We start from the raw sequence: 16918 nt of genomic DNA, 5'->3' as shown, positions 1-16918 counted from the left end.
CTGATGACAGCTGGTTCTTCATCAGTTCTGTTTTATCGCTGTCTAGAGGAAGTAGCTTTTATATAACACATGATGACACTTGGTAACCGAGGAAATAATTGTCGCATGCACACTTAAAAGAAAAACAATTAAATGCATCTAATCATAAGCGAAAAGTGACATAAGCTGGTTGTGTGAAGGTGCCGTTACAGGTGTTGCTGAAAGTGAGGCGTAAGGAACTGCCGCAACCATGTTCAAGGCGATCTCCAAAATCAAGGTGAAGGTGGAGCTGAAGCCGGTGGTGGACAACCTGGTGTTCAAGCTGCACTACCGCTACACCTACATCATCTACATGGTGGCCGTCATCCTCACTACCCTCTACGATCTCATAGGTACTGTTGAAGTCAAAAGTCTGCCATACAGTGAGTAGTACAGCCGACAACTAAAGTTCAGTCACCACTCATCAATCAAATGTCAAAAACGGTCTCGTAAAACCACAGCAACCAACACTTACGACACTGATCTGTGGCAAAATAAATTCTGTTGCTGCGGATTCTCTCGACTGATTTTCCAAAGGCCATGGATAAATAAACATGACAGGTGATCGGTCTTTTGGTGTGGTATGTACTGCCTTGTATATGACATCAGCTCTGTGTGTAAGGCACATTATATCCATACCTAAATGACCTGAAATAACTTACTGATAGTGGCCCAACTATAGCGTTAGTTAAACATTCCCTTCATACCTGCAAAGGCTGACAGTCAAGCCTATATACAATTACCTCTGCATTCAACTGCCCATAGCGGCACATCACGCAGCGTTAACAAGTACTGACCTACACGGCACCTCCTCAAAGTTTCTCCTATCACGCCAATTGAGCTACAAATAGGTCGTCATATCCAACTGTCAGTTCAAGCTTCTTGTTGCTGTTGTGGTCCCATGCTAATATGAACGTGAACCCAATGAACAGCAGGCCAAAGCTGCCCTTCTGCAGTCCACCATCCTCCTTCCAGAGGATAGAGAGGGCGCTGAGGAAGATTCGCATAGCCGGAGTGTGGAGCCGCCCACTTAACACTCAGCAAGTACCTGTACCTTATACAAAATTACTGAAGAACAACAACATATTTTTCCGTTCCGTATATGATGCTGACTATGGTAATAAATCTTTGTCCTACATAATGGCCTGTGACTGTAAAATAAAAATTAAATTATGGAAATATCTATACCATATATAATTCATATTTCTATAATATATCCTACATAAATGATAGTCAACCGAATTTCAGAGTGTCAGTAGATACTATGTAAGGACGGGGTCGACGCGCCCATAAGCCTGAACAAATATAACCCTTCATAACTCCCAAACGCGGAGGCATTAAATTGTTATAAGCATCTAGCCGTTACTCTCATGCTCGTCTATACCCAATACATCTCCTAAAGACGTAAAACATAACACTAACACAATATACAAAAATCCCGATTTCTTCTTCTTTCTTTGACCCCTCTTGCTCTGAAATGGCAAAACCGATCACGTTTGTGTGTGTGTGTGTGTGTGTGTGTGTGTGTGTGTGTTTTAATAAAGAGGGGTTCCTTTTCCACTGGGTCGAAAGCGCAGTAGGTACCGCCCGCAAAACCTCAAAGGGAATAAGTTGGGAACAGGTCAGCGGTGACAGTTTTGATCCGATTCTGACAAAACTCGAAAAAAAAAAAAAAAAAAAAAAAAAAGGTAAAGGGTGAGTAGTTTTAATTCTGAGAACAATCGGTCCAAATTTAAGGGGACAGGACACTGTCAATCTTTGGGGTATATAACACAAAAAGTTGTTATTAATTTTTATTTTTTAAACGTGATGGAACAATTTAGGGTCAGACCCAAATTATATTGTCCAATTTTGAAAACAACAGGACAATGATCAAGGTCACAGGGCAAGTCAATTTAAACACTGCTGATCCAGTTTGAACCAGACTTTGTGGAGGGGTTCCTGGTCATGCAAGGATGAAATATTTAAAGTCTGAGAATAATCGATCAAAGATCAAAGTCACAGAGCCAGGTCAAATGTTTGGTAATAGACCGATCACAAGGTGCGGGTGTTCGACTCTCTTAGTGCCCGTCGTTATTTTCACCACAAACTTTAATTCAGCTCAAGCGAGACTTTTCGAACTGGGGCAGGTTAGTAAGCTTTCATTAATTCCTTCACTACTACGACGCTCTTCAGTAGAACAACCTACACAAACCTTCCGAACTTCCTTAAACAGAGGCTTTAAAAAAATCAGTAAAACAAGTAAAAACAAAATAATAAATGTACGAAGATGTCAGGACGACAGTGTGCCATTTCCCTTTTCATAAAATATACGATCCACCTCTGTAACACAAGTATTCTTTGAGACTGAAGAAGCCTCCAGTTACTAGATCGCGTTTTCTTTTCTTTCTAACCTGACGATTCCTAACCCTTTTTGACTCGGTTGATGGCCAAGGGTATTTACTCCTACCTAATAACTAAGGCTCACTGAATGTAACCACGACTACACAGACGCTGTAGTATTGTCGCAGTTCCATCAGGTGAAACAAATCAACTATAATTACTCTTCCTTTGGACCTCTCGAAGCAGGCGGTGTATGATGTAACAAAGCGCGAGAGGGGGGGGAGGGGGGAAGCTGTCACTGTGCACAAAAATCCCGTGATATACGAGCGTTTACACTGAAACACGCGGATAAGCTGGCGACTGACTGACATGCACGCTGACCCTGACAAACTTGAGCTCAAAACAGTGTAGCCAAAGAAAATACTGAATCTGGTTGCACAGTTGCCCCGCTTTCCTTGCAGTAATGTACAATAAAGACAAAGCAATTTAACTACACAAAACATAGAAATCCAGCGGTATAATTCATCTGCAACCTCTGCAATTGTGCATAATAAAGTCGAAGTATAGTAATCATAGAAAACATGAGGATCCTATTATGTAATGTCTACACAACCCCTGTTGCTGTGATCAGTAAGACACATGGGAAGTGCCGGGCAAAGCAAGGAAGGTGGAGCTCGAAGAAACACTGCTCCTCAACTCTACAGCCCATCATGGTTATTTGATTTAATGACCCTTCTGAGTCGATAGGCGCAAATCTAACGATATTTTAAGTAAAGAAACGGAAAAAAAAAAAAAAGACCGCGCCGTACCATGCATCACCGTGGGGCAACAAGCGATTATGGAGTCGTGGGGATCATTGGATAACGATAAGCCACTGTTACACTCACCCCTGGCCGAGGCTGATGCTACGCCCCCTCAGTCTGGCCTGGATCGGAGATGAGAGCATAAGCAGCCCCAGAAAAGCCTCGTTGAAGTACAGCTCCGGACATAAACACTGATCCATCTCATTAACACACCTAACGAGATAACGAGAAATGACACTCCTGTAATGTCATTTTCGAAAACTATCATATTTTACTTTTTTTTTTTTTAGAATAAGCACTTCATAATTGCTCATCTGGAAAGTGGAACGTTATTTTTGTCTGTAACTATTCCTGGATGAGAATCAAGTGACATTCAGACTGGTGTTGTGGTGAGGATAGAGTGACATTAGTGTTGTTGTTGGATCCTGTGACATCAGCTGGTGTTGTGAGGATCGAGTGCAATCAGCTGGTGTTGTGAGGATCGAGTAACATTAGCTGGTGTTGTGGTGTGGATCGAATAACACAAGCTGGTGGTGAGGCTCGAGTGACATTAGCTGGCTTTGTGGTGAGGATCCAGTGACATCAACTGGTGTTGTGAGGATCGTGACATCAGCCGGTGTTGTGAGGATCGAGTGACATCAGCTGGTGTTGTGAGGATCGAGTAACATTCGCTGGTGTTGCCGTGAGGATCGAGTGACATTTTAGTTGGTGTTGTGGTGAGGACCGTATGACGTGCTAGCTGGTGCCGGGGTGAGGATTCAGTTAGGTGCCAGCTGAGGACCGCGTGACATCATGGCGTTCAGATCATTTACAAAGCTGAAAATACGAATGGGCGTGAACCTAAAGCCTCTGATAGAGAACCTGGTGTTCCGACTGCACTACCGCTACACCTACTGGTTGTATATGGTGGCTACACTCCTTACAACACTTACTGATCTCGTAGGTGAGGCATCCACTTCTCTCAGTTCCACCAATATTATAAGGTCTATCCATCTATCTCTAAATCAAGTGTGTGTGTGTGTGTGTGTGTGTGTGTGTGTGTTTGTGTGTGTGTGTGTGTGTGTGTGTGTGTGTGTGTGTGTGTGTACACAGGTGCTGTAAGTTGGGGGAACTAGCAGCAACTGTAATTTAAAAGGTAATGTAAATTAAATTACTGGGGAGATACTTTCAACAATAATAAAACGTACAGTACGATATAGCGTGTATATTCTTATTTACTGAAAGCATTTTCGGAGTAAGTAAGTAAAGCTGTGCCGACAAACTTTCCAGGCAAAAAGATAAACTGCATGTCTGGGGTACCGTCAGCGTCGTACGGTAAGGTGGTAAACAGCTACTGCTTCATCATGAGTACATTCACTGTGGACCGCCATCACGGGGAACAGGTGGGCGTCAACGTACCACATCCGGGAGTCGGACCGGCAGAACCAAATGAACCAGTCACATACCATACCTACTACCAGTGGGTCCCATTTGTACTCTTCCTCCAGGTGAGACCAACATCAATGCTTACTATTAGTCTTTATGGTTAACACTGAAAGTACATATAAAATATCTCGGTAATGAACAAGCCAGACAGCCCCCACCTTGCACAGTACTGCAGGGTCCCGTCCGTACTCTTTTTTGGGGTGAGGACAACATACTACTGCCTATTTAGTTTCACATTACTAAGACCACCATGAGACCTTCACATCTGTTTCACTTTAGGTCAGCACTGTAACATGGAGGCTTCCTGAAGTTGACGTGTTCTTTAAATATTTCAGCACAAGTAATTAAAGATAAGTACACACAATGACAGCGAAAGAAACTAATGCGATCTTCAGCTCTTAACCCCAGTAAACAGGTCACTGTTGGAGGGGCAAGACTTTACCTTAAAAAAAATAATAAATACAAAATAAAATGACGTGTTCCCGTGGGTGTGCAGGGAGTGCTGTTTTACGTGCCGCACTGGCTGTGGAAGGGCTTCGAGGGTGGTCTCTTCAGGGTAATTATCCAGGACCTCTCCGTCAGGGACTACCTCGGATCAGACCTTAAGAACTACTACAGCCGTCATGACAGGCAAGTCTGCTTCATAGTTTCTTGATACAGGAAGCGTGGCAGACAAAGAAACCATCTAACAAACATTCCCACAGACTACAAAATGCAACTGCCACTTTACAGGTCCTCTGTCCCAGTTCTGAGTGCGAAATTATATATGAAGAACTGTCTTCGATGTTCATAATAAAACAACTTCATAAAAAGACAGTAAAGCTAGCTCTATGTTTCTGCTAAAGATTCGTGGCGTTGTCTAAGTACATAACTGCACACAAGGAGGCGTGCAAGTCATGGGCATACAAGTTCTTCCTCTGTGAGTTCCTGAACCTTGGTGTGGTGGTGGGCATGCTGTTCTTCACCGACTGGTTCCTGGGCGGGGAGTTCCTCACATATGGCGCCAACGTAAGACGCTCCTTACACCCTTAATTTATTGCTTAAGATATATAGTTTTACAGATTCATGCTGCGCTGATTATAATCTTTATTGACATCAGTACAGTTGGGCTTGCCTCATTATTTTGCTTGTGGGTTTAGCGTTACCCAAGTGGACATAATTATTTGTTCAGGTGCTTGAGGTGGTGAGGTTGGACCCTGAGAACCGGACGGACCCGATGGCCTATATATTCCCCAAAATGGCCAAGTGCACCTTCAAGAGTTTCGGTGCATCGGGAACCATCCAAGTGCGTGATGTTATGTGCCTCATTGCCACCAACATCATCAACGAGAAGGTATGGCTAGGAAAAGCGCATGCTGCTTTATTAACACAAGTCCTAACACAGTAAAGCAGTTGTCTTGCCTGCCTGTATACAGATATCAATTAGATCCGGTCAGTTACGCAACAAGCTGCTCTATTTTGACAAGTCCTGACTCAACCTATCAGATGTCTTGCCTGATGGTACACAGACTTGTTGCTTTATTATCACAAGTCCTGTCTCAACAAAACCATCATCTTGGCTGATTGTACTGCACCCGGACTGACGCTGCGCTGTTGCCCGCAGATCTACTTGTTCCTGTGGGTGTGGCTGGTGCTGCTGACTACAGTAACTTCAGTCTGGCTCCTGTATCGTATCCTCACTATCATCCTGCCCCCTCTCAGACTCTTCTTAATCAAGGTATTATGGAAGATATCTTTATATGTCTCTGATCACCCTGTGAGACGACAATATACCCTTATCCTGTGTTTCTCCACAATATACTGAACATATCTCCACGCCCTGTATATTTCTACATCCTATAAACAGGCATTTTATAAATACTACTACTACTACTACTATCACTACTACTACTATCACTACTACTACTACAATTACTATCACTGTTGCTACTACTACTACTACTACTACTAGTATCATTCTTATTATTTTTACTATTATTATTACTCACGTGTCACAGAAGCGAGTCAACCCAGAGACGGAGAGCAACGTGGAGGCGGTGATGAAGCACGCCTCCCTTAGCCATTGGTTCCTGCTGTACAGCCTTGGCAAGAACATGGAGAGGAGTGTTTTCAGCGAGTTCATACACAGTTTCGCCTCTGACACAACCCAAGCCGACACCAGCTCGCTCCTGAAGGCAGACGACGAAAAATCATGAAAGAAGAAAAACCAATTCGATGGAGTGTGTCATGCTTTGATGTGACAGGGATACACCAGTGAGAACATGTGAGAGAGGCTCTGCATGTATCAGTATGTCATGGCAGACTATTGTTATGAATCTGTAATAATACAAGAGCTGTGTGTGTGTGTGTGTGTGTGTGTGTGTGTGTGTGTGTGTGTGTGTGTGTGTGTGTGTGTGTTTTACCTATAGCAGCAAAAGGTAACGATTTTCATGACTGTGTGTACGTTGATGCTACATTGTGGTTCTAAATGTATTATACTTCAAAACATGCGCAGATGTCTCCAAAAGTGATGAATTAATTGTCATCAAAAACTGATACACAGACGAAATTTGACCTATTGGTGATAATAATTTGCGTTGTTTGATACTTCTGAAAGGAGAGATCCATTTTCAATATACTGGACCAATTGCTTTCAGCGTTGGTGCAGCCACAAGACTGATCTTAAGATAAACGTAGACTTCTGGCTTTGGAACTTCTTACTGTGGACGTATATCTGTCACTCTATCTACCTGTCTACTGTATATATCTACAGTATATTCCAATCATACACACCGAAAGGCTAGATTGTACTGTATATATCTAGTCCTAGCGAAGCGGAGGAATTTTGCTAGTTTATGTAATCGACCTCTTCATTCGGTAACAAACTACTGCTGTAGTTTTTGTCTGCAAAAATTAGTTTCCCAGCGTCGGTATTGTATTGTACACTTAATAAACATAATATTACAAACCCTTGTTTTCTATTATCCACTGCTGCAACCAACAGTGCCAATTGTCACACAGAATATATATACAATTTTATCTGTTACAATTACGAGGATCACTCATATAGGCTTTTACATTTGGGATTTCATGAAATGGGCATTATCAGAGTTTTTCTCGGAAGCGCTTCCTGTGTAGGGTAAGGGCCAGTTAACAGGGGCGGTGTGTGGCCAAAGTTGGGAGTGCCACCAGTGCATCCGTGGCAGCACCAGTGTTCACCAGCCATCCAAAGTGTTCCCCCCACGCATTGTCTTTTTAGCTACCGCATTGATCACAAGAACCTCTACCCTAGTCACTTCACCCTTCTCACCCCCCCCTCACCTCACCCTCGGCCCGCCAACATGCATGATGTGTTTTCAAGCATTAGGTCGCTGCTCAAAGTTGACAGCACCTCCATCGACAACTTTGTGTTCCGCCTGCACTACAAGGCCACCATGTTCGTGCTCGTCGCCGGCAGCTTGCTCGTGACGCAGCGCCAGTATTTCGGCGACCCCATCGACTGCATTGTGGATAAAATAGACCCCGGTATCATGGACACTTTCTGTTGGATCCACTCGACCTACACCATCCCTGCCCTGACTCACCACGGGGTTCAGGACCACGTACCACACCCTGGAGTGGGCACGAACGTAGACCCCAGTACCGGGCAGGCGCATGAACAAAAACACCACAAGTACTACCAGTGGGTCACCTTCTTCCTCTACCTCCAGGTACGGCACTCGCTCTCTGTCATCCCATCCACGGTCGTATATTAGGTACCTTTGGATAATTCGTAACACCTCTTCCTTAATGAGTTATTTTGCACTGTACACCTCAGTAGTGATATATCCAATTTTAAATTATTGAAACCACTGTACGTCCACAGTAGAAATATATAAATGACATGAAGGAGAATAGGGTATGCAGGTGTAATATGCATAATAAACAGCTGAGAAAAGCGTGCTCAGAAGTCTACCATGTCACCTAGAATACGACCTTCGGATCTAGTACGGCCCTTTAATGAGACTGTCTTGGGGTGACACTCTCGCAAGATAAGGAGGCTGCCAGGCACGTCTTCCTTACCACTGTACTTCTTGGTACGGTAGGTCACTATTTCTTCCTAAGATATCTCCGAATATGTACACTAAAACAGAATTATCAAGCAAGACCCCGTTATGGTGCAAAATATATCGCTAATGAGGAGGTGCTAAACAGCCTCCTCGGCTAAAGAAAGTGTGGGTCTTTCAGTGCTGGATAATCCATATAAATCAACGCATGGAAAAAAAATAAAAAATCATACCTTGCTTTGGCCTTCATGAAAACAAGGGGAAATGAATGTGAGTAAAAAATTAGCAAATCACACCTTAGTCTAGTTCAAGTGCAAAAGAGACATATATCGGTAAAGGGATAATAAAAACAAATTTCTTACTCTAGCCTTAATAATAACCGAAGTAAATGAATGAAAAATAATGACCCACAAATTATATCTTATTCCTCCATCTCTCGTGAAAACCCAAAGAAACGAAACTGGATAACATAACAGTGATCACGATTTTTCCCTGAAACTGTGTGCAGCTGTGTGTGTGTGTGTGTGTGTGTGTGTGTGTGTGTGTGTGTGTGTAAATATATACAGGAAGTCCTCGGTATATGTCACATTTTTGGTGTTCATTCTTCGCATTCAAATCCACAGCATAACGTGGAGAAATTGGGTATTAAAGTTGAATTGTTACCTATAAATCTGATTTGTCAGTTTGTCTTAATAACTAGTACTAACTGTATGGAAATAGTTGAGATATTTTGTCACCCATCACTGACATATGAAGAGGACTTACTGTATGGCCGTGAGCAATGAGCCTCTACCTATACCCTCGGCTAAAAGAAAGTCAGAGCCAGAGTGTAACGCCTAATGAAAGCCTGTTATTAGTAGTTTGAAGTTTTACTAGACTGCAGGAGTAGCTGTGTCATTGTCAACTGATCCTCGTGTAGTTTGGTGAAGCCTCTAACCAACGCCACCTTTACGCTGAACAACAGGCCTTTGCTCGGTGTGAAACTCTGGCTACGACTGTCCTGCGGCCAAGGGTAAGATAAAAAAAAAAAGAAAAGTGAACAGAAACTATGGGATATATTCTGAGTGGATCCGGAGACCCCGTAGCACCTCTCTTTCAGCACGTATATTCTGCATGTTTCACCTCGGTATCCTCTTGTATGTTATTGATGCAAAGTATGTCGATAATGAAACGATATAAATAATATACGTGAGAATGCCAAGGTGCAATACACAAAACATATCGCTACAGAAGAGGTATTACGAAACCGCTATATCTATTTTCTTTCCCGGCACAGGCGTTGTTCTTCTACGTGCCGCGTTACCTGTGGAAGCAATGGGAGGGAGGGAAGGTGAAGATGCTGGTGTCGCAGCTGGACTCCCCCATCGTGGACGACGCGGCCAAGAAGGAACGCAAGGACCTCATGATTGAGTACTTCACCCTAAACCTCAACAGGCACAACATGTACGCCTTCAGATTCTTCTTGTGTGAGATCCTCAACTTCGTCAACGTTATTGGGCAAATCTTCTTCACAAACAGGTGAGTACACAGAAATATCAAGAGTCACTCTGAGAGCCTCGTAGGAAATAGAGCTTAACGCTTCCTTATTAACGTTCTCATTTCGATGACGTTTTATATTTTATTCTCACAGTGTGCAAATACTGCAAGGATATATTGGTGTGTCTTGGTGTTCAAGTGCCGTGTATTGTTCACATGGAAAAATCACAACCCACATTTGGAAAAGTTGTTTACTGGAGAGATATAGCAGTTTCAGTATGACATGAAGCGGATCCAAGTCAGACCGAAACAGCTGCACCTTATCAGTAAAGAACTTTGGAATGATACGACAGTTTTCCCGATTCGAAGAGGGCCCAGTCGGCCGGAATTGTGGTATCTTTCAAATTAACAACACTGGGTATAATTCCCCCATAAAAGTGGTTAATGCTCCTGCGGTGGTGGTGTACAGGTTCCTTGGGTACGAGTTCACCACCTACGGGACCCGGGTTCTGCAGTTCACCGGGCAGGAGCTGGGTACGCGCTATGACCCCATGGACTACATCTTCCCCAAGGTGGCCAAGTGCACCTTCAAGAAGTTCGGGTCCAGCGGTTCTCACGAAATCCACGACGGAATCTGCGTCCTGCCCCTCAACATCTTCAGCGAGAAAATCTTCATCTTCCTCTGGTTCTGGTGAGTGTGGCGAGGGGTCAGTGTTGCTGTTCTCAGGGACGGCTTTTGTTTGCCTCTTCACTCGATATACAGCATCTAAACTTTAATCTGGCTGTCTAAACTACCCTAGTTCAAACTAACTAACCAACCGAACCGAATCTACAGTAACCTAACCCAACTCAGTCCATCTCAACCCAACCTAACATAGCCTAATCTAACCTAGCCTAATTAATCTGCAAACCCAACCCGATCAACACAATTCAACCTAACTCGACCCGACCCAACCCAACCCAACTTAGCGTAACCTACTTTTCTCTCTCCCAAGGTACATCATCGTGGCCACAATAACGGCGGTAGCCCTGATGTACCGCATCGCCACCATCGCCGCACCTCAGCTTCGTAAGTTGGCTCTGAGGGCTCGATCTAAACTCGCACACTCGGCCGCCGTGGACTTGGTAGTGAGCAAGTGCAAGATTGGTGACTGGTTCCTCCTCACACTGATTGGTGAGTATTGCAACGTGGTAGATGGGAGTGGTACTGAAGGGGCTGAGGGAGCGTATTTAAGATGATCATGTAGAAGGCATTGTATTTTAGGTGGTACTGATGTGGTGAAATGCGAGATAGGTGACTGCTTCCTCCCTCATCAGATTGGTGAAAAGCAGGGCGTGGTGGTGGAGGGGATTGCATCTGGGTGGTAATGAAGCTTTTTTTTTTTTTTTTTTTTTTAAGGGCAAGTGAGATGGGCTGGATCTTAGTGGGTACCGGGGCGAAGGAGAGAGACTAAAATTTGTGAGTGGCTGACAAATGCAAAGTAAACCTATTAAATAAAAATGTAAGGACAGTATTTTAACGCCTACTTATAAAACTTTGTCCTATGTAAGCCGTACAACCTCTCTCTCTCTCTCTCTCTCTCTCTCTCTCTCTCTCTCTCTCTCTCTCTCTCAGTATAACCCACACTACAACAAACCCTCCGTCTCTCTGTATTGCAGCTAAGAACATGGACCCCCTCATCTACAAGGAGTTCATTGGAGACCTGGCCGTTAAGATACAGGAGAAGAACAGGCAAACGCAGTGAGCCAAGCCAACTACACTCTCTCCACTTTAACCTGGTCTAAAATGGCCACCTCTAAGCCTAGCCTCGGGACCCTACACCTCGAGGGCACCGGTAGATACTGCTTATTATTTTCCTATCTCGGTCCTCCTCTTCTTTCTCTCTCTCTGATGTAAGTGGACCAATAATGTAGTGAGTATGACACTTTTATGTTATTTATTTTTTGATGAAGACGACAGAGATTATACCACACAAACAGTCTACCTTTATCAGTACATATCCGGGAGTCTCAAGCAAGTGATAGTAGTTGTTAATTCCCTAATCTTTTCCTTTCTTATTCCCTTCTTCATTAACCCTGAAACCTCGGTGGGTCACTTAACTGTTTCACACTGATCCACTGCACGATATTACTCCCCATTCTGATGCTTCCCGAGCTCTGAGGGTTAAGTAAGGACAACTGTGACTATCATAGCAGGCAATGATATACGAGTCACCCAGCTGTATATATGGACAAATGCAGTTCATGTATAAATGCAAAGGTTGTGCTGGTGTACATACATGGACAAATGCAGTGTGAAAGAAAGGAAGGAAAAAGGTTGTGCTGACTTATAATGCAGTTTATGGGTAAAAAAAAGAAAGAAAAAAAAAGGTTGTGATGATGTATACAAGTGCAGTTCATGGAATAAAAGAAATTGTGTTACGTTTATATGGAGAAATGCATTTTTTTCCGTTCACGTGAAAAAAAAAAATATTGGTTACTCGTCCATGGTCATATATTTCTCATGGGTGATGGAGAAAAAAAAAATGTGTTGGCTTATACATGGAGAAAAGATGGCTGCACAGGTGTAATGATTAAAGAGAAGGTATTGTTGGTGTAATCAGTACCTGCGCTGACCCCAAACCAGACCACTCCTTATCATTATCAGGTGAGAGGATAAGACCGACGCTGTAGCCTCTGTACACACACATAAAGGCTCACTCAACACACTCTCTCACCCACTCACTCTCATCCTAGGTGTACTTTTAATGATCTGAGCCAGTCATAAAAGTGAGAGTAAATCTTCATAGTGGCAAGTCTGAGTTTAGCATGATTTTCAAACATAAATTTTAGATACTGAAATGAAGACTTAATATCAATAGATTATCCACCCAGAAGATTTGCTAAGCCATTCCTATTAAACTACTGTACATATTTAGATTTTGCACACACGTGATGCTTTAATACGTACCTAAACTGCCATTTGTAATACTAAGAAGTTTCAGAATGATCTCAATTCAATGTATAGTTTCTGCTCAGGCAAGGTTTAATTTTACATTCCGTACATTCCATATTATGTCTGTGTGATAAACTATGTGTATATGTGATTCTATGAAATAATAAATAATTTTGAAAAGATACTGCTTCAATCACCTTCCATATCCTCGCCTTCCTTCCTGTTATCATAAGGTCATTCCATCACAACGCCAGACGCTGTTAATTAATCCAGCAGTCCAGGTAACACACCTGATCCGGCGGCTACATCAACAGCTCCCTCAAGTGCTCTCTGGACTTACGGCTTTACGCTCTTCCAACCTCTACGGCCCGTATTCATTAACAGTCTTGATTTTAAGCTGTGTAAAAGACTGTTTATAGTTTTATCTTCACTCACACACCTACCAAGTACTTCACAGTTAAATGAAATATTCAAGTGAAAACAGACACCCCAAAATATTTCTGACAAACAGGTGACTGCCATACAGAACTGTTTATCATGCTCTCAAGATCCTGCGATTGAGTCTCACCCAAATAAAATCGTCTGGCAGTTGATGGCATACATTTCTAGATTTGCCCTAACTATGAGAGTCTTAATGGTCACAGTATTAACACTCCCAGCATCCTGTCATTCGCTGTTAACTGAATACAACGTCTTAAATCAGCTAGAAAAAATTACATGAGAAGACATCATGAGCGTTAAGAAAATACATGACTTCCACGCCACTTCTCCAGTGTTTGGCCACTAAATTAGCCATAAACCTGTGGATCACTCGGACAATATTGGCTGATAACCGAGTCCAGATAACAGACGCCCAAACAGGCTTGACAATAACACCCTGCGATAAGGCCAAGTAAAGTAATGTGGTGATAACAGGAGGAATAGTGAGAGTAACGGTATGAAAACTTCAAGGAGTCGTGTTTCTCTCTCTCTCTCTCTCCCTCTCTTCTTATCATAATCTCACTCCACCCACGCAATACGTCGTCCCTCGGTACAGAATATTCAGATATGGACACGGGTCAGAGAGTTTAAATAGGTCCCAATCTAAGTATACTCTAAGCTCACTAAATCTAGCCTAACTTAACCTTATATCACCTGAACTGCCCTAACGGAACCTTACCCAAGTCAAGCTACGTTAGGAAAGGTAACGTACATTCCTCTAGCATACTCATACCATCCCCTGCATTTTCCTAGTTTAATCTAATTTTAACTCGACCTATTGACATCTACCTTCCCAAATCAGACCCAACCAAATTCAAGCTTACCTAACCTATTCTAGTTTCGACCCTGCCCTACTGCAACCAAAATGAACCTACTCTGATCCAGCCTAAATCAAGCCAACCTACCTTACCTTAACCTAACTACGGTAAACCAAACCTAATTACATCTACGCGTATGTTTTCTCCTAACCCAACCAAAGCTAATCTACTTCACCCCAAACACAGCTTAGTCAACCGTAACCTGAGAGGCTGTTACGCAACCATCATCCTGCCCAAATTCCCCAGCCCGTCACTGCCTGGGGAATCCTGTGTACGGGCCCCTTGGTGTCACTGGGGCCAGTAAAAGAGACGAAAGCAAGATCCGTCCACCCCATACACAAAGCCGTATTCTCGGAGGCATGCATGACTTCGTAGTAACACTTCCTTTGCGCCTGATAGCTGTGTGTGTTATCCCTTCCTTTGCGCCCTGATAGATCTTTGTGTTATTCTCTCTCTACTACCGATATAAACTGCATATTATGTCTGTCTTCAACCTGGTGCCTTCACATCGCCCTGTGCTCCTCCGTCAAGCTACCCCCTCCATCCCACACCACTCTCACCCATATCCCTCTCCACTGCCTCTTTCCGTCCCCCCCCCTCTCTCTCTCTCTCTCTCTTGTATATGCGCAAGAAACAAAACAATATTTTCCCTTATTTCTTTGACAAAACGAATCTACACAATAATTTCCGTTACTTGTGTTAAACGAAACAGGAAAAGGCTGTGGTATGTCCGACATTCCTACTTACACTAGGAAAACACGAAACTTTCCTACTACCACAATTTCAACGAGTGTCTGGGCCCTAACAAACGTGAAAGGGTGTCGTGTACTGTGACTAACCCCAACCCTATACATCCCCGGCACCTACATCTGTCACCTTCCAACATAACCGTATCCACACACACAGAAAACTCCACAAAAACAATACAGTACTAAAGTGGCACAGCTCTCACCAGACGCCCAGTAAATTAGGCCAGATGCTCATTCACACGGCATTCATGTCCCTGGAATCCTGCTCTACCTCACATGCCGGGCTATCGGTACAGTTTATTTATCTATATAGAAGTGCTTCATATACAACTGCCAGAGCCAGTGTGTTGAGGACAGTGTAAAAAAAAAGTTTGCACCATCGTACATTATTCATCCAACTAATACGATCCCCTTTTATGATAACAAATATCTCGGACATTATACACCACTACACACACAAACACACAATTATATACATATATCTATATCTATCTATCTATCTATATAAAACGATGTCGGGAGGTGTGGTGATGTGTGCTGTGTTATCAGGCATGTTAAAGTGGCGATAGTGTGGGAATGAGGTGATAGTACAAGACAGCAATCAGGTAAACTCTCAACACTGCCATGGCGTCACGTTCCTGCAGACGATTGCTGCCACCTCACATTCAACAATTCCACACCAGCCACACCAATACTATAAAGCGTATTTCCTAGGCACTGGAGTGGCAGAGAGAGAGAGAGAGAGAGAGAGAGAGAGAGAGAGAGAGAGGGGGGGGGGTGCTAGCTGGATGCTGTTGTTTACATGCTCTCCAATGCTTCCGGGGGTGGTGGGGTTGAAGGGGTTAAGTGGGTGGGGGGTAGAGGAGATGAAGAAGAGGGGAGGGAGGGGCCAAGGACGCGCCCCCAGTGACCCGCCTTAGTGCTGGGGGGCGGGAAGAGGAGGAGGGGAGGGGGAAGGGGTGTCTGGAGATGAAGGAAGGGGAAGAGTACAGGAACACGATGCTGACAGGAAGGAAGAGGAGGAAGGAAGTGACAAGGATGACGACAGGAAATGGATGATAACAATTAAGCGGAGGGATAAGGAGGGAGTAAATGACCAAGATGAGAAGAGGAAGATAATTCAGAAGAAGATGAAAGAAGGGAGTAAGGAATGACTAAGATTAAAAGAGGAAGAGGAAGACAATTAAAGAGGGAGATGAAAACAATTAAGAGGAAGAAAGAATAGGAATTAGCCAAAATGAAGACAGGAAGAGGTTAATTAACAGCGAGAGGAAGGATGGGTGATGGAAATGGCCAAGAAGATGAGAAGAAAACGAAGAATATTACAAAGAGGAATTCACCCTACCTATATCTCTTAACTTTACCTGTGCATCCTAATTGACCTTACCTGCTCCTACTGATTATCCCTACCTGTCTCTCCTAATCATCCTAACCGCTACCTCATATATATATTTTTTTTAATAACAGAACAGAGGAAGGAAAAACAAATGAATTCTTACCAGTGCCTTCTGATAAATATTCCTTGTGCCTGCTAATTAACTTTCTCGTATCTTCTAATTAGTCTTTCTTGTGGCTCCTTATTAACCCTACCTGTGCCTCATTAACCACCTTACCTGTGCTTAATAATGAACCTTAAATGGGCCTCCTAATTAACCTTACCAATGTCTTAAACTTTCCTGTTCCTATTAATTAACGTTTCCTGTACCTCTTTATAACCTTACCTGTGCTTTCTGATTAATCTTACCTGTGCCACCTAATTAACGACTTCACTAAAAGACGTTTCATTGATGTTACTCTTGCTACCTTAAAACGACTCCATTCAGCTTAAGAGAGACTTTTCCATCTGGCTGAAGGGGTAGCTACAGCC

The 16918-nt window shown here is 43.3% G+C and overlaps 2 protein-coding genes across 2 annotated transcripts; both read left to right on the top strand.

Moving 5' to 3' along the window:
• The first annotated feature begins 229 nt into the window (after nt 1-229).
• LOC145412057 (innexin inx2-like) lies at nt 230-6763 on the top strand. Its single transcript, XM_080281974.1, has 7 exons — nt 230-371; nt 4413-4630; nt 5065-5198; nt 5414-5576; nt 5740-5901; nt 6172-6285; nt 6566-6763. The coding sequence occupies exons 1-7, from the start codon at nt 230-232 to the stop codon at nt 6761-6763; spliced, it is 1131 nt and encodes a 376-aa protein (XP_080138100.1).
• A 1039-nt stretch (nt 6764-7802) lies between these two features.
• Nucleotides 7803-12377, top strand: LOC145412229 (innexin inx2-like). The gene is made up of 5 exons (XM_080282162.1): nt 7803-8257; nt 9870-10111; nt 10539-10760; nt 11065-11243; nt 11729-12377. The coding sequence occupies exons 1-5, from the start codon at nt 7889-7891 to the stop codon at nt 11812-11814; spliced, it is 1098 nt and encodes a 365-aa protein (XP_080138288.1). The 5' UTR covers nt 7803-7888; the 3' UTR covers nt 11815-12377.
• The last annotated feature ends 4541 nt before the right edge of the window (nt 12378-16918 follow it).

This window comes from Coenobita brevimanus, chromosome 92 (genome assembly GCF_032717465.1).
Source record: "Coenobita brevimanus isolate Jiangsu-jjx chromosome 92, ASM3271746v2, whole genome shotgun sequence".
Lineage (NCBI taxonomy): Eukaryota > Metazoa > Arthropoda > Malacostraca > Decapoda > Coenobitidae > Coenobita > Coenobita brevimanus.
Note: the sequence above shows the minus strand (reverse complement) of the source record. Positions and strands in the feature narration are given on the sequence as shown.